Source organism: Neoarius graeffei, chromosome 13 (genome assembly GCF_027579695.1).
Source record: "Neoarius graeffei isolate fNeoGra1 chromosome 13, fNeoGra1.pri, whole genome shotgun sequence".
NCBI classification, from domain to species: domain Eukaryota; kingdom Metazoa; phylum Chordata; class Actinopteri; order Siluriformes; family Ariidae; genus Neoarius; species Neoarius graeffei.
In genome coordinates, this window is record NC_083581.1 from 53,202,916 (window position 1) to 53,221,757 (window position 18,842).

Genomic DNA, 18,842 nt, shown 5'->3' on the forward strand with positions numbered 1-18,842 from the left:
ACGGATGGGTTTTTTTCCCCCCAAAATGAATATTGGATTAACTGTGGACTCAACAATCTTACGCGGCATCACAAGATTTATTTTCATCCAGAGTGGCATACGTTTCTCACTGAGCTCTTGTACTGATGACAGGAGAGTCGAACCACCCCATAAAGTCTTCTCCAGCACATCCCAAAGACCTTTTACAGTGTCCATTATGCATGATGGGTGCATCACTTAACACATTTCCGTTCTTACCCTGACGTGCCCATTACTCTGGAGTAGGGTAAATCTGGACTCCTCATATCATCAGGTTTTAATAATGTGTTGGGTGGTGTAGTGGTTAGTACTGTCCCCTCACAGCAAGAAGGTCCCAGGTTCAAACCTCACAGCTGACAGGGACCTTTCTGTGTGGAGTTTCTATGTTCTCCCCATGTCTGTGTGGGATTCCTCCGGGTGCTTCGGTTTCCCCCAAAGACATGCAGTTAGGCTAATTGTCCATGACCAAAAGCAGTGCAGTAGAGGAGTGGTTAACTGGCTGTACTTGCCTGCCAAGAAACCCTAGGAAAGGAACCCAACCCAGAACACACTGGGCGGGTGAAGAAGAAGAAGACGACGACGAATGTGTTGGACAGTTGTTAACACAATTCCAGTATTTTCAACAGTCTACTTTGTTGTTGTCTTTGCTTGATGCAGGCTAATAATTTGACCCTTCTGAAACACACATCTTTTCCCCAACCAGGGGAAACATCTTCCAACATGGCTGGTTAAGAAATGAGAAGCTACTCACTGCATCAGTTAGGGTGAAAAGAATTGTTGCTAGTGGGGGAAAAGTACTAACCACTGCAGTAATTATCCAGTTAAATATTTGTTTATTTAAATCCAAACAGCAATGTTTATTTATTTATTTATTTATTTTGGCCAGGCAGTGTGTATATATTTTTTTTTTAAATAGTGAATTTATGGTACAGAGTACTCTGTTTAGGTTCATAAACTACTGCATCTATCACGACATTCCAATTTTGAAAAGTAAATTGCATCCTCTTGCAAGCTCTACTCTGATTAAGTTGAAGATTAATTCCAGATAAGTTTCACGTCAATTCCAGATTCAACACCAGTGTTGCTTTGGTGCATCTTCCCTCCCAAGTTCACTTCACCAGAGGAATTACTTTCTGTTGGCCTCTTAAAGGCTATTCCAGGAATTTCAAGCAGAAATGTACAAGTAATATAAGAATGCAGTTTAAAAAAGGTCTAAAGCATAAACATGAGCAAGTTTCTTAGCATGAGAAGATTGATGTAGGACCTAAGTGTGTGTGTGTGTGTGTAGGTTTGAGTTCTGCGAGCCACTGTTTGTGGTGGGAAACTGCCTGGAGTTTCCTCCAGAGAGCCGCCAGTATGACCGAGTGTACTGCGGGGCTGGGGTTCAGAAAGAGTATGAGAACTACATGAAGAACCTGCTGAAGGTTGGAGGAATCTTAGTGCTGCCTCTGGAAGAGAAGGTGTGTACATACGTACATGTCTTTCTGGTGCTCAGAAATGTTCTTCAATTTGGTAATTCTGCTACAATTTCCATTGAAAATTGATTTAAAATATTTGCTATTCTTTTTTCTAATATGCTAATATTAGCAATTGTTGTATGACTACATTATTTATTAAACAGTGTAGGACAATTAAATACTTGAACATAATGGATTCATGATCAACTGAGGAGCTCAAGCAGCTTTCTTATCCATTCTGGGTATAATCCCATTTTTAAGCACTTCTGACCTTATATGGACGTTTCTTCCAAGATGGTAATGCCATATTCAAGTCATTATTAGATGCGCACACAACCCTTTTCCACCAAATCAGTTCCAGGGCTGGTTCAGGGCCAGTGCTGGTGCTGGTTCGCAACTCGTTCAACTTGCGAGCCAGCTGAGAACCAGTTTGCTTTTCCATAGCTCGCGGTGCTAAGGGAAGACACGTCATTACGTCACTGTATACGTCAGTTACGTCGTTGTGTATGTCATTACGTCGCTACGTTTGCATAAACCTTGGTGCGAATATCGAAGCAAAAACAACACGGAAGAAGCAGCAGCAGCAACAACAATAATAATAATGGATGACTTCGTGTTTGTACAGCTGCTGCTTCTCGTCGCTTAAAAATGGCGATCTTTCGCAGTCTTGTTATTGTTGTTGGTCTTAACAACTCCGCCCCCCCCGCTGACGTAAGCAGTTCTTTCCTCTGGCCCAGCAGAGAGTTGGTGCTAGCCTGGAACTGGTTTTTCTGGCCCCAGAGCCAGTTCTTTGTCAGTGGAAACAGAAAACTCTGTTCCAAACTAAGCACTGGCCCCGAACCAGCCCTGGAACTGCTTTGGTGGAAAAGGGGCAACAGTGGATGACCTATTTAGGGTGAAAACAATGTAAACCATTTTACTTTTTTTTTTTTCACTTGCAACCCCAAATCAGAAAAAGTTGGGACGGTAGGGAAAATGCAAATAAAAAAAGAAAGCAGTGATTTTTCTCAATTTACTTTCATTTGTATTTCATTGCAGACAGTATGAACCCAAGATATTCCATGTTTTGTCTGGTCAACTTCATTTGTTAAGCCCGTCAGTGCCCTTGGACGAGTCATGTACGTCATGAAATCTTTTACTGTTGTGCCTTATGACATATGCTACTCGTCATAAGCGCCTCCTTTTATGTACCTTACATGGCACATTACTTTTACTTCAGAGTGGCACATTACCGTGAGTTGGCCTAGTGGTTAGCATGTCCACCTCTTGATTGGGAGATCATGAGTTCTATTCACGGTCGGGTCATGCCAAAGACCATCATAAAAATGGTACCCAGTTACTTGGAATACATGGACCCTTGGCGTACATTGTGTTTTCAAATACTAGTAATTCATGTTTATGGACAGGTTCTCATTGACAAGACCTGTTTTGTCTCTTTTTTTTTTTGTGGATGTTTTTGAAGTTGTTTTTGATTACTAAAGTTATTTTTACTCTACAACAGTGTTTTTTTTGTGTTTTTTTTTTCTTTTTTCTGTACAAATATTAAAAATATAAAGTTCTGAACAAGTTAGAGAAAGATTATCAAAATATCCCAATTTTGATCTATTTTTGTCCTATATGCCTGGCACATTACAATTAATTATGGGTGGCAGCCAAGGGGTTAATATTCATCTGGTCCTTCATTTCAGGCCTTCAATACAAGTTGGGATGGGGGCAATTTAGGGCTAGTAATGAGAAAACAATTAAATAATTATGTGATTTGAAACGGGTGATTGTAATGATGATTTGGTACAAAATCAGTATCCAGGAAAGGCCTAGTGTTTGAGAATCAAAGATGAGCTGAGGATCTCCAGTTTGTCAGCATATTCATGAGAAAATTATTGAAATGTTTAAAAACAATGTTCTTCAAAGAAAGATATAAAGGGATTTGGATGTTTCACCTTCTATGGTACATAATATTCAACGATTCAAGGAATCTGGAGGAATTTTGTTGCATAAAGGGCAAGGGCCCAAGCTTAAGCTGAACATCCGTGATCTCTGATCCCTCAGACAGCACTGCATCAAGAAGTCATTCATCTATAGCTGATATAACCACATGGGCTCAGGATTACTTTGGCAAACCTTTTGTCAAGCACTAGAGTACAGAGTTACATCCACAAATACCAGTTAAAACTTTACTGTGCAAAAAGGAAGCCTTATGTTAACTGTGTCCAGAAGCGCCGTCGACTTCTTTGAGTTCAGAGGCAACTGGGATGGACCATCACACAGTGGAAACATGTATTGTGGTCAGATGAATCAGTATTCCAGTCTTTTTTGGAAGAAATGGATGCTGTGTGCTTTGGACCAAAGACAGAAAGGACCATGCAGACTGTTAACAGCAACAAGTAAAAAAGCCAGGGTCTGTCATGGTATGGGTTTGTGTCGGTGCCCTTGGCAAAGGTAACTTGCACTTCTGGGATGGCAGCATTAATGCAGAAAAGTACACTGAGATTTTGGAGCAACATTTGCTGCCTTCAAGATGACATCTTTTCCAGGTATATTTCAACAAGACTATCTCATCTCATCTCATTATCTCTAGCCGCTTTATCCTTCTACAGGGTCGCAGGCAAGCTGGAGCCTATCCCAGCTGACTACAGGCGAAAGGCGGGGTACACCCTGGACAAGTCGCCAGGTCAGCACAGGGCTGACACATAGACACAGACAACCATTCACACTCACATTCACACCTACGCTCAATTTAGAGTCACCAGTTAACCTAACCTGCATGTCTTTGGACTGTGGGGGAAACCGGAGCACCCGGAGGAAACCCACGCGGACACGGGGAGAACATGCAAACTCCACACAGAAAGGCCCTCGCCGGCCACGGGGCTCGAACCCAGGACCTTCTTGCTGTGAGGCGACAGCGCTAACCACTACACCACCGTGCCGCCCTCAACAAGACTATTTTTTTAAAAAAAAAAACCGCACATTCTGCTCACATTACAAAGGCATAGCTGAGGAACAAGAGGGTGTCTGTCCCCTCTGTCCCCAATATATGGCCAGTTTTGAAATGGAAAAATATGACGACAACTTTTACACACCTTAAGATCTGCTTGCAGGAAGAATGGAACGAGATAACACCTGAAATGCTTCATCACTTAGTATCTTCAGTCCCTAAACATATATTTTAAGTTATGTGAGAAGGAATGGCAACGTTATAAAGTGGTAGATACTTTACCGTCCCAACTTATTTTGAAACGTGTTACAAAAATCAAAACTGAATTGTTTGTTTATTTTGGAAAAAAAACAAAAATCATGAGGTAAAACATTGAATAATGTGCTGTTGTATTCTTTTAAGTGCAATTCTCAAAAGAATACAAAGATTGTTTTCAATTTCAACATACCGTTCTAATGTTTTCTGATCTGGGGTTGTAGAAATTTCATTTACTTACAAGGAATGCTGCACATTTCTTTCTAGGACGTAGCACTGTAGGGGTGCTGATGGTTTTGAGAGGGCTTTGAGTTAAGCAGGTTTCTTAACATAACACTTGTTCATGCCAGTTTTACAGCAGAAGAAACTAACTGCTGAAGTCAAATAACAACATCATTTTGTATCAAAATGACAATTTCATTTGAAGTATCCCATCATAAGAGAGGAATATGGAGAGATTAATGCAAACATTAAAATGGCCAATTCAGTGTTTTCCTCTGAACCACCAGTTTCTCTTGAATTATTCATTTGTCGTTCCAGAATTTCGCCCTTTAAAAATGTGGTGCGCGCGCGCTATGGTCATTTCACTTATAGCCATGAATTACTTGTCCTTTTGCAGTTGACCAAGATCACACGTACAGATCAGAACTCCTGGGATACAAAGAAAATCATAGCTGTGACTTTCGCTCCTCTGGTGCAGCCCAAACAAAGCATTAATGGGAGAGGCAAGTGTGTGCCACTACGTGAGTAGACTGCTACTACACATCGTCATCTGATATTTAAGAGTTATTCCACGAAATCGAGTCGTACATGAGCAGCACCGAGTTGGCTATAAGCCATGTATGACGAGATTGAGTGGAATAACTGTTTTATTCGATCCACTTTCACTGGATTTTGAGAAATGGAGCATGTTTATTGTTGTTTTTTGCAAATCCGATAAATAAAAACTTTATACCAAACATCTGACAATCATTTCCGCTTAGAATGTAAACAAATTGGTGAAATGACAGGAGCAGTTTGTGAAAAATGCAATAATTCTTGAAAAATAAAAAAGATATATGTTCTTATCATCAGATACTTTTTATTCCATATTTTGCTTTTGTATTTTAGGGGGGTTTCTTTATCATTATTATTTAGGGTGGCGGCATGGTGGTGTAGTAGTTAGCGCTGTCGCCTCACAGCAAGAAGGTCCGGGTTCGAGCCCCGTGGCCGGCGAGGGCCTTTCTGTGCGGAGTTTGCATGTTCTCCCCGTGTCCGCGTGGGTTTCCTCCGGGTGCTCCGGTTTCCCCCACAGTCCAAAGACATGCAGGTTAGGTTAACTGGTGACTCTAAATTGGCCGTAGGTGTGAATGTGAGTGTGAATGGTTGTCTGTGTCTATGTGTCAGCCCTGTGATGACCTGGCGACTTGTCCAGGGTGTACCCCGCCTTTCACCCGTAGTCAGCTGGGATAGGCTCCAGCTTGCCTGCGACCCTGTAGAACAGGATAAAGCGGCTAGAGATCATGAGATGAGATTATTTAGGGTTTTTAACGGTTGACAAACCAACTTAAAGGTGCATTACCGCCACTGACTGGGCTAGAATGTGGAACAGGAGATATTGAGGGGGAAACTATATTCTTTTGGCTATTTCTGTTTCTTTTAAATACTTGATAATTTGGGGGGTTTTGTTTTGAAGTTTTTATTTCATCCTCGGTTGGTTCAGCAACATGCTCCGCCATTTTGTTTTTCTCTACCTACGGTATATGAGCTGATAGCCTAGTAGTAGAATCAGAGTGCATGATTGCTCATATCCAGTGAATGTGGATAGAATAAAATGATTTATATGATTTACCCTCACACACTGTCAGAAATAGGGGTACAGTCAGCGTCCATTTCTGTCCCCCAAGGTAGAGTCTACACTAATGTAGGGGAGAGTGGGGAGGAGTGAGCTGCTTTTTTTATTTTTGGACCCCTAGCCAAAATAAAAGGGCTGAAGTTAAAATGATCCTATGCAAATGAAAGGTATTCAGAGTAGTTGCAACACGAACCAAGTTGTACAACTAATCGTGCAACCATCAGTTCTACAGATGGGAGAAAAAGCCTGTTAATTTTATGGCTCACTCCTCCCGATCTAAGGGAGGTGTGAACCACCCCATGGGGAGGACTGGACCACTGGCTTGAAATCATGAACAAATGACATTTGTCATGAAATACAAACTTTTATTTGAACTGTAACAAATGAAACGTATTAAAAAAAACAAATCAGACTGTAAAACTTGTTAAACAGTAAAGATATAAAAAAAATCTAAAATCTTAACAAAAAAAGTCCAGCTATTATAAGTTTTTTTTTTTTTTTTTTTTTTTTTTTTGTAGGAACACGTGTTTGCACAGCAGCATTACAGTCTATAAAACATAATTAAACCTGAGGCCTGTCTTTAGCCGAAACACCAAAATAATCTGAAATGAGATACTAGTAATGGGCACGCTTAGCCAAATAACCAACTAACCTGAAATTGGAACTCAAGGCTTCTTAAAGCCTACAACAGAAGTATAGGTACCTCGTATGCCATCCCAGCATACAAAAATGAACGTGTTAAAAGACCACATCAAACATGAACTGGTCTAAAGTACGTTTGATGCCAACGACTGGTTGGTAGGATTATTGGTAATCTGTGGATTATAGCCCCATACCTTAATTACATGTAAAAGTATTAGTATGGTAATGTATCACCATGACACAAGATTAGTTAAGGGAGGAGTGGGCCACTGAAGGGAGGAATGAGCTTAGGCTCACTCCTCCCATGCACTGTGTGGCTCACTCCTCCCAAAACAACCCGCCATTGCTTCTGATGTCGACCTACATTTGAACGGAAGGATGTGGCCCAGGTTATGTCATCACACAATACCATAGTACATGCCTAATAAACAACAACAACAATGTGATTGTTATCTTGGTTTATTAGACAATAGGATGAAAAAAACATGTTAAGTGAAATATTTACTTACTACCTTGACTTTTGTTCTCCTATTGTGAGCAGGGTGCCAGGCTTCCATCCACTGTGGGTTGAAGTCAGGGGAATTCCCTGGTGACTTCATATGACAAGTTAACTGGGATAAACCCTGGCTAAATTTAGAAAAATTTTAAGTGGTTCACTTCTCCCCATGGCTCACTCCTCCCCACTTTCCCCTACCCTCTAGGGCTCATTATTGGACCTCAAGGTAACTATGTGTACCTTTTTAGGGCCAGAAAGGTACATATATGTTCCCAAGCAGTATATAAAGTGTGCCAATAAGTACTTTAGAGGGTCCTACCCCAGTGATAAGCTGTTATACCACTAAAGGTACAATAAAGTACTTTGTTTTCTGAGACTGTATGAGCCATTGTGCATAGACTCTTGACATGAATGCTTCTGCAAAACACTGTACAAGATCCATACTAGTTGGAAATACCATTAAGCATAATCCGGGCCATAATAAGAAATGAAAATTCTGGAACAGGTGAAAATTTGCTAGGAACTGGCTGTACAAGCAGACTGACTGACAGAAATTTTAAAAGGTCATCTGTGTCTTTTGAGTTAAACTTTTTTTTTTAAATGTGTGGTCTGAATTGATGAGGACAGTTCACATACACAATCCCAAGAATATACTGTATAAAAGAATGAAATGTTCAAAACCTATAGATCTGGATAAGAAACTTGCAAATATAACATTGCCTTTCAGTTTAATGATGATGATTCACACTTCTACAGTCAACCTTTTAATTTAATTGGAATTATTTTGTAGGAAAAAAAAACATACATTTATCAAAATAAATGAGCATTCATTCTTTGTATTATTCATTTTGTCCCATTTTCATGAATGGTGCAAGTAATTCTGGAGCAAACTGCAAATCTTATTGGATAAATATAACTGTAAATAGTACACACGCCATCTTCTGTGTTGTAGCCATCTTTGAGGTGCGAACGCTGCAGGATTTGGCACGCATCTCCATCCGCCATACCCTGCGCCAGCCCATGGAGCTGACAGAGGGCCGTTCTAAAAGGCGAGTATCGTTCCCTGGAGCTCGTGCGATGCACCGCTATGGGCCTCGCTTTGAACGGCGCCGTTTCTGTCGCCGCTTTTACCGCCAGTGCATCAGCCCCACCATCCTCCACGAGTCCATGATGCCAAAGGCCGCAGACGACTGCAGCTACCCAGGAGGAGTGGAAGAAGAGGAAGAGGAAGAAGCTGAGGAGAGGAACTGCCACCAAACAGGGAGAGAGCTGCAGGATGAGGAAGAGGAGGAGGAGAACACCGCTGGTGAAGAAGAGGAGAAGGTCAAGCGAGCTGAGGCACCGGTCAATATTCTGAGGCAGAGGATCCTGGGACTGCCCTTGCCTGAGCCGCTCAAAATGTATCTCTTGTATTATCGTGAGAAATGAGTGAAAGAACGTTAGTGCCAATGGGCTAATGTGAGTTTTAAAGGTCATCGATCACTACCTGTTTTCACATCGAGACACAAACTAGCTGCATTCTACATACATGAACTTCCTATAGGTTTGCTGCACTTCCTTCTTACCACTTGTTTGAGTTTTTTTTTTTTTTGGTCTGATTTTATAAACCCATGCCCTGTTTTGCAGTGAACCAACACCTGTCCATCGTCTTCATGAGCAGTGTGGAGTATTTTAGCAGGATTCGTGTGATGCCATGACTTGACTGGTAGCAGCATCGTTTTTGGATGTTTGCCGAGATTGCTGTGGTGGACTGAAATCATTGTGTATATTTTTCTAGAGGGTGAAAGCTGTTGTCTGTTGTTGAACTGCTTTCCTTGTTCCACTCTCTCTCTTATAAGGTACTCAATCCATTTGCATGTGTAATGCTACTGTGTACCTGGATTTTGTTGTGATGTGTTTCAACACTTTACGCTGTACAATGCAGCTCATGTTTGAGGATACATTTGACATAGTTATTGTGACGCCAGTTTAAAACAACTGCTAAGACGTCCACATCACTAGGAAATTAAATTATTTATTGGGCCCCTATTGCTACATGCACACACAGCATGCTTATGAACATGATACTGTCTTGAACAGTGGTTCTCAAAGAGGGGTCTGTGGAAGTATAGTCATACAGCATAGCTGGGGGTCTGTGACTTTTGATTAATTTATTTACCAAACCACAATTTTCAAACTTAAGTTTAAAAATGATTTCTGATACTTAACTGGTCACTTGAATCGGATTGGACTAAACCAAACTCCACTAGGTCAAAAACAGGTTGTGTGTGTGTGTGTATGTATGTATGTATGTACGTACAGTTAGGTCCATATATATTTGGACACTGACACAAATTTTCTTTTTTTTACCTGTTTACTGAAACATGTTATAGTTATATAATGGACATAAAGTCCAGACTTTCAGCTTTCATTTGAGGGTATCCACATTAAAATTGGATGAAGGGTTTAGGAGTTTCAGCTCCTTAACATGTGCCACCCTGTTTTTAAAGGGACCAAAAGCAATTGGACAGTTGACTCAAAGGCTATTTCATGGGCAGGTGTGGGCAATTCCTTCATTATGTCATTCTCAATTAAGCAGATAAAAGGCCTGGAGTTGATTTGAGGTGTGGTGCTTGCATTTGGAAGATTTTGCTGTGAAGAAAACATGCGGTCAAAGGAGCTCTCCATGCAGGTGAAACAAGCCATCCTTAAGCTGCGAAAACAGAAAAAACCCATCTGAGAAATTGCTACAATATTAGGAGTGGCAAAATCTACAGTTTGGTACATCCTGAGAAAGAAAGAAAACACTGGTGAACTCATCAATGCAAAAAGACCTGGACGCCCACAGACGACAACAGTGGTGGATGATCGCAGAATAATTTCCATGGTGAAGAGAAACCCCTTCACAACAGCCAACCAAGTGAACAATACTCTCCAGGAGGTAGACGTATCAATATCCAAATCTACCATAAAGAGAAGACTGCATGAAAGTAAATACAGAGGGTTCACTGCACGGTGCAAGCCACTCATAAGCCTCAAGAATAAAAAGGCTAGATTGGACTTTGCTAAAAAACACCTAAAAAAGCCAGCACAGTTCTGGAAGAACATTCTTTGGACAGATGAAACCAAGATCAACCTCTACCAGAATGATGGAAAGAAAAAAGTATGGTGAAGGCGTGGTACAGCTCATGATCCAAAGCATACCACATCATCTGTAAAACATGGCAGAGGCAGTGTGATGGATTGGGCATGCATGGCTGCCAGTGGCACTGGGTCACTAGTGTTTATCGATGATGTGACACAGGACAGAAGCAGCCGGATGAATTCTGAGGTATTCAGAGACAGTGTGTGCTCAAATCCAGCCAAATGCAGCCAAACTGATTGGTCAGCATTTCATAATACAGGTGGACAATGACCCAAAACATAAAGCCAAAGCAACCCAGGAGTTTATAAAAGCAAAGAAGTGGAATATTCTTGAATGGCCAAGTCAGTCACCTGATCTCAACCCAATTGAGCATGCATTTCACTTGTTAAAGACTAAACTTCAGACAGAAAGGCCCACAAACAAACAGCAACTGAAAACTGCTGCAGTAAAGGCCTGGCAGAGCATTAAAAAGGAGGAAACACAGCGTCTGGTGATGTCTGTGAGTTAAAGACTTCAGGCAGTCATTGCCCAACAAAGGGTTTTCAACCAAGTATTAGAAATGAACATTTTATTTACAATTATTTAATTTGTCCAATTACTTTTGAACCCCTGAAATGAAGGGATTGTGTTTAAAAAATGCTTTAGTTCCTCACATTTTTATGCAATCATTTTGTTTAACCCACTGAATTAAAGCTGAAAGTCTGAACTTCAACTGCATCTGAATTATTTTGTTCAAAATTCATTGTCGTAATGTACAGAACCAAAATTAGAAAAATTTTGTCTCTGTCTAAATATTTACTGACCTAACTGTATGTATGTACTGTGCAAAAGGCTTAGGCACATTTTATTTTATATACAAACTTGGAGACTTTTATTTTATGACTACTTCTATATTATGGAACCAGTACAAAAACACTTTAGATTTCCAAATATTTAATTTTGGCCTGGAAAACTAATGTGACAGAAAAATGTTTGTCAGTAAAGAAAGCAGCATATTACATAACCGACCACTTTTCAGAGAAAAACATAATGAAGCCTGCTGGGTTTTGCTGCAAAAACAAGAAGGAAGTGTGACAAAGTGTCCAGAAGAACTGTGGCTGGTTCTGTGACATGCACAGTAAAACCGACAGCTCCGTTCCTTATAAATCTGCACTAACTGTACCTGAGACTGCTATTTATTTATTTATTATTTTTTTTTAAGCAAAGACTCGTCACACCAAACATTGACAGTTTTTACAAATTACTGCTTACTGATCTTTATGGCAATTTTTTAATGTAGAAACATTTAATTGCATTATCTTTGAAGGCATCTTTGCTCTACAGCATTTCCTTGCATGTGCCTAAGACTTTTGCCCAGTACTATCTATCTATCATACACTACCGTTCAAAAGTTTGGGGTCGCCCAGACAATTTTGTGTTTCCCATGAAAAGTCACACTTTTATTTACCACCATAAGTTGTAAAATGAATAGAAAATATAGTCAAGACATTTTTCTGGCCATTTTGAGCATTTAATCGACCCCACAAATGTGATGCTCCAGAAACTCAATCTGCTCAAAGGAAGGTCAGTTTTATAGCTTCTCTAAAGAGCTCAACTGTTTTCAGCTGTGCTAACATGATTGTACAAGGGTTTTCTAATCATCCATTAGCCTTCTGAGGCAATGAGCAAACACATTGTACCATTAGAACACTGGAGTGAGAGTTGCTGGAAATGGGCCTCTATACACCTATGGAGATATTGCACCAAAAACCAGACATTTGCAGCTAGAAGAGTCATTTACCACATTAGCAATGTATAGAGTGGATTTCTGATTAGTTTAAAGTGATCTTCATTGAAAAGAACAGTGCTTTTCTTTCAAAAATAAGGACATTTCAAAGTGACCCCAAACTTTTGAACGGTAGTGTATATATATAATTTTTTTTGATCAGCTATAACATTAAAGCTATGGAGCACTGACAGGTGAAGTAAGTGAATATTACACTGGCACCTGTCAAGGGGTGGGATATACTGTATTAGGCAGCAAGCAAGAGAACAGTCAGTTCTCAAAGGTGATGTGTTGGAAGCAGGAAAAATGGGTAAGTGTAAGAATCTGAACGACTTTGACAAGGGCCAAATTGTGATGGCTAGATGCCTGGGGCTGAGCATCTCCAAAATGGTACATCATCTGGGGTGTTCTCGGTATGCAGTGGTTAGTACCTACCAAAAGTGGTCCAGTGAATGGTGACAGGGTCATGGGTGTCGAAGGCTCACAGATTTGCATGGGGCAGGAAGGCTAGCCCGTATGATCCAATCCCACAGAAGAGCTACTGTAGCACAAACTGCTGAAAAAATTAGTGCTGGCTAAAACAGAAAGGTGTCAGTGGTTTTAATGTTATGACTGGTGTGTGCGCGCGTCTCTCTCTCACACACACACACACACACAATCCATAGCAGCACGTTATTTCATATTTTACCTTATGATTTTAAATTGTTTTCAAAATAAACACATTTCAAAATAAGTTGGGAGAGTAAAGCATTTACCACGTTGTAATGTTGCCATTCCTTCTCACGTAACTTAAAACACGTTTAGGGACTGAAGACACCATGTGCTGAAACGTTTCAGGCGTTACTTTATCCCATTCTTACAGCAAACAGGTGTGCAGCAGTACAGGGTCATCTTTGTCTTATTTTTTGTTTCAAAATTTGCCACACATTCTCTGTTGGGGACAGAGGGACAGGCACCCTCTTCTTCCTCAGTCATGCCTTTGTAATGTGTGCAGAATGTGGTTTTGCATTAGCTTGTTGAAATGTTCCTGGAAAAGATGTTGTCTTGAAGGCAGCAAATGTTGCACCAAAATCTCAATGTACTTTTCTGCATTAATGCTGCCATCCCAAAAGTGCAAGTTAACTTTGCCAAGGGCACTGACACAAACCCATACCATGACAGACCCTGGCTTTTGGACTTGGTACACATTTCCACTGTGTGATGGTCCATCTCAGATGCCTTGAGCCCAAAGAAGTCAATGGCGCTTCTGGACACCGTTAACGTAAGGCTTCCTTTTTGCACAGTAAAGGTTTAACTGGCGCTTGTGGATGTAACTCCGTATTGTAGTGCTTGACAAAGGTTCGCCGAAGTAATCCTGAGCCCGTGTGGTTAGATCAGCTATAGACGAATGACCGTTCTTAATGCAATGCCATCTGAGGGATCAGAGATCACAGGTGTTCAGCTTAGGCTTGGGCCCTTGCCCTTTACGCACCAAAATTCCTCCAGATTCCTTATGCTATTATGCACTGTAGAGGGTGAAATATCCAAATCTCGTCATAAACATTTCAATAATTTTCTCATGCATTTGTAGACAAACTGGAGATCTTTGGTCCTTAAAGACAAGGCCTTTCCTGGATAGAGAGTTTGTACCAAATCATGATAATCACCTGTTGACATCACCTGTTTCAAGTCACCTCATTACTAGCCCTAAATTGCTGCTGTCCCAACTTTTTTGGAATGTGTTGGAGGTCTGAAACGCAGAAATGGATGTATATTAATAAATGAAATGAAGGTGACCAGACAAAACATGAAATATCTTGGGTTCATACTGGCTGCAGTGAAATACAGGTCAGAGTAGAATTTACTACTTTCTTTTTATTTGCATTTTGGGTTTTGTGTGTGTATAACCTCATACACATTTATTTAAATATGTATAAATAAATATTGAGAATCCCTAGTCTACAGAACACATACATATTTTTGTTCCCAAACAAGTCTGTGTTTCAACTACATCTTAGCTATATTTGAAATGTAACACGAAGTGCTCAGAAATGCCCCGACTCAGGAATATTCCAAGGTTTAACTTTCTTAGAGGTAGTGGAATCGACCAAAATATTTCAAATTATATAATTTTTTTTTTTTTTGACCAAAAACAGACAAGCTTGTTAGCTTTTATACTACGCTTCCTATAAAATAGGTTCAGCTCTGAGAAGTGAAACTTCTTCAGGTTACCATGCTTGCGACAATGCATTTCCACAATTTTAAGTACTTTTCTTTCTTTTTTTTTAATGATGGACACTGGCATGGATGCTTAATGGCTCCTTAATTCATTAAAAGCTCCATCACTAAAAGCTGCCTAAAAACAGCATATCTAAATAACTTGAAATGATTGTGAGAATCTAGGTAATGTACAGATTTTCAATAAATGTCAGTTTGAACAGGCATTTTGAAGCATCTCCTCGTGAGTTTGTGAATGTACACGGTGTTCCTGATTATATGCTGATGCAAATGCTTTATGAGTCAAAGCAGAAAGGTTTGCACACCCCATGGCATGAACATCACTGATGCTTTCTGATCCACAATTTTCATCATGTCAAGCTTTTGTCACTGTCTAGTGTGATTTTAAGGGAAGGTGTGACCCTACGATCAGTGTGTTAAATTTAAATGTACTTCAGCACAATCACTTGGTTCAGAATTCTTCTTCTTTAGTGTTCTGCCTGATGGCAGGTCCGGCTCTCATGTCCATCTGAATTTCTAGGGAAGAATTACAGTAGGGGTTCACCGTTGCCTTCTACTGGATTATTACAGAGATTTTCTCCTTTCAACCATTCACACACACACATTCACACCTATGGACAATTTTGGCCAAGTTTACATTAGACCGTATCTGTCTCGTTTTCTTCGCGGATGCACTGTCCGTTTACATTAAAACGCCTGGAAACAGGAATCCGCCAGGGTCCACGTATTCAATCCAGATCGTGTCTGGTCCGGTGCTGTGTAAACATTGAGAATACGCAGATACGCTGTGCTGAGCGTCGTCATTGGACGACGTCACTGTGACATCCACCTTCCTGATTCGCTGGCGTTGGTCATGTGACGCGACTGCTGAAAAACGGCGCGGACTTCCGCCTTGTATCACCTTTCATTAAAGAGTATAAAAGTATGAAAATACTGCAAATACTGATGCAAATACTGCCCATTGTGTAGTTATGATTGTCTTTAGGCTTGCCATCCTTCCACTTGCAAGTGGTAAGTGACGCGCATGCCCGATATGCACCGAGAGCGCACACACAGCGGCTCAGTCCCGAATTACAGCTCATGCGCTTCACTCGCGCGCTCTGTGAGCTGCGCAGGGCCGGAGTGCGCACCCTCCAGAGGGCACTCGCTGTTCAGGGCGGAGTGATTTGGAGCGCAGGATGCCTGCGGAGCCGAGCGTATCCGTGTATTGGCGTTGCTGTGTGCACGCGAATCGTGTATTGGCGTTGCTGTGTGCACACTAATCGTTTTAAAAACGTTAATCTGATGATCCGCTGATACGGTCTAATGTAAACCCCACCTTAGAGTAGCCAGTTAGCCTAACCTGCATGACTTTGGACTGTGGGGGAAACCGGAGCACACGGGGAGAACATGTAAACTCCACACAGAGTGGCTCCCATCGGCCACTGGGCTCAAACTCAGAACCTTCTTGCTATGAGGCGACAGTGGCGCCTGGTTCAGAATTACGTTCTTTTTTTTTTCCCCCTCCATAAGACCAGCTTCACTGCTGCCCACAGTGTCCTCCAATAGCCTGCACCGCAAAGCAAACAAGCTACCAGTCCACAACCTCAGGATCTTCTATATCATACTAGGTAAGTTTAATTTTTACTGGTGAACTTGCTTTTTAATTGGTTAGCTCAATGCATATTGAATTTCATTCTTACGCTGTGAAGATCCCTCCTTCCTGGAAGACATCTCGGGAGCTTACACACATATGGTAACTTGATATAATTAGCAGAACCCCAGAGAGGCACTTATAATGTGAATGACGGGTTTAAGCCACTTATCCCCCTTCTGAGTGTGTATAAACTTGCAAATCCTATTTTAAGGGTCTGTTTGTTGATTGTAAACACTCGTAGAAGAAATCAACTTCATCCTGAATTGTTTGTACAATTTGTCATTGATCTTGAGGAATTAATTGGGCAAGCCTCGACATTCCCCCACCCTCACATAGGAATTTAAAAAGTTGAGTCTTTTGATGTTTAGAAATCTGCTGTATTAACGGTCGCATAATAATATGCCACTGCACTCATGGTATCAACAACATATCGTCCCGGATGAAACAAGAGCATCGGCCTACGTCCTGGCTGGGAATCTCTGGCTAACTGGATAAGTGCATGAATGGCCAGGTATACTTAATAAAGTGGCCAGTGAGCGTGTATTAAATGAGTGTTCCCATCCTGCTTTATTAGATGCAAATTCTATTGGAACCTAAGGACAGTCAACCAGGGGTGGATTTCCCAAAAGCATCACAACACAAAGATCGTTAAATGGCAGAGTGAGCAGCATGGGTGTGGCGGACGCGGGGTACGTGGGGGGGACCTGTCCGCCGCACTTTTCACAGCCATTACAACCACTCAATTCATTTTTAACATGTGGAAACGCGTTTTTCCGAGCCGCCTCTAAACGCATCATGAGCAGGCAGAGCTAAGGCGGCAAACAAACCCCACTGTCGTGTGTAATCAGAGATGCTTTAGAAAATATTGCATGAGTATCTTTGGTGTGATTCAGATCTGGGCAGCGCTTCTGTATGTTCACTAAGAGGCTAAATACTTTAGACAGTTTTTTCCAAACAAACCGTGTAAGTTGAGTAATGCTGTTGAATGTCGATAATGTTTAGCTAAAAGACGACAAATAGATGTTAGTTAAGCTAGCTAGCTAACTTAGAGGTGGTAGTAACTAGTTACATTTACTTGAGTAACTTTTTGGATAAATTGTACTCTTAAGAGTTGTTTTGTTGCAAAATACGTTTTACTTTTACTTGAGTAATATTATTCTAAAGTAACAATACTCTTACTTGAGTAACGTTACTATTTTATGGAATCAATTTTGTGCCAAAATGTTCATACAATACTTTTGAAATATCAAACAAAAACGACAAATCAAAATACAAAAAAAAAAAGTAAAATATTTTTAGACTGGCAAACAAATTATTCGTGTAATCGTGCAAAACATCAGTCTATTACTCTTCAGAACCCTTTCATTTTTGTTCCGCGTCTTTCTCAGTTTTGTTTGCCGTAATTTATTTTGGTTGCGATTCCAGCTTTCTCATTTGCGCTCCCTGACTTTCTGCTTGCAGTTTTGGCACAAACTTCACGTGTGGGCGGGCTGTCCAGGAATGCATTCCCATTGGGCAACTTGTGTTTGACTGACAGCTACGCTCAGCCATTCCCTACTCGGATTCTGGCGGACTGTTTGACGAGTGACCGATCCATTGACGGTAAACAAGGATCGAGTGGACTTCAGTGGCGACTACGATATTGAATTTACACTTTGTTGAATTAATTCAATATCATAGTCGCCACTGAAGTCCATTCGATCCTTGTTTACCGTCAATGGATCGGTCACTCGTCAAACAGTCCGCCAGAATCCGAGTAGGGAATGGCTGAGCGTAGCTGTCAGTCAAACACAAGTTACCCAATAGGAATGCATTCCTGGACAGCCCACCCACATGTGAAGTTTGTGCCAAAACTGCAAGCAGAAAGTCAGGGAGCGCAAACGAGAAAGCTGGAATCGCAACCAAAATAAATTACGTCAAACAAAACTGAGAAAGACGCGGAACAAAAATGAAAGGGTTCTGAAGAGTAATAGACTGATATTTTGCACGATTACACGAATAATTTGTTTGCCAGTCTAAAAAAAAATTTGACTTTTCTTTTTTTGTATTTTGATTTGTCGTTTTTGTTTGATATTTCAAAAGTATTGTATGAACATTTTGGCACAAAATTGATTCCATACTATTTTGGCTACTCTAAGATTACTCACTTCTGGGTAGAAAATAAGAATATAAATGTATTTGTGTTCCTTTGACTGTTATTTTTGTAAAGATTTAATTTATTTTTGTGGTATTTAAAGTTTAAAGTGCATGAATTTGCTGATTATTATTAATGTATTCCTAATTCTATTTCAAAATGTTGCTTTCCACATATTTTTTAATCTTTATTGCCACAATAGAAAGAGCAGGGTGAGAGAGGAGACAGTGGACCAGAGGCCAACAGGGATGATTATGCAGGGTCACAGGTGAGAAGAGAATATAACTAGCTATGTCACTGCTACTATTCTATTTATAAATTTTACTTAA

General features: G+C 40.7%; 1 protein-coding gene across 2 annotated transcripts in view; it reads left to right on the top strand.

Annotated features, from left to right (window-relative positions):
- The window catches only part of LOC132896880 (protein-L-isoaspartate O-methyltransferase domain-containing protein 2), a 29,915-nt gene extending 14,966 nt beyond the window's left edge, over positions 1–14,949 (top strand). Inside the window, exons 4-7 of one of the 2 annotated variants that reach the window (XR_009656194.1) lie at positions 1,307–1,478; positions 5,285–5,408; positions 8,590–9,180; positions 9,264–14,949. Coding sequence is in view for 1 of the 2 variants with exons in the window: in XM_060938028.1 (XP_060794011.1) it covers positions 1,307–1,478; positions 5,285–5,408; positions 8,590–9,065 (772 nt within the window). In the remaining variant the exon portion in view is untranslated. Of the gene's footprint in view, positions 1–1,306; positions 1,479–5,284; positions 5,409–8,589 lie in introns of both variants that reach the window. The other variant, XM_060938028.1, reaches the window with a different exon arrangement.
- The last annotated feature ends 3,893 nt before the right edge of the window (positions 14,950–18,842 follow it).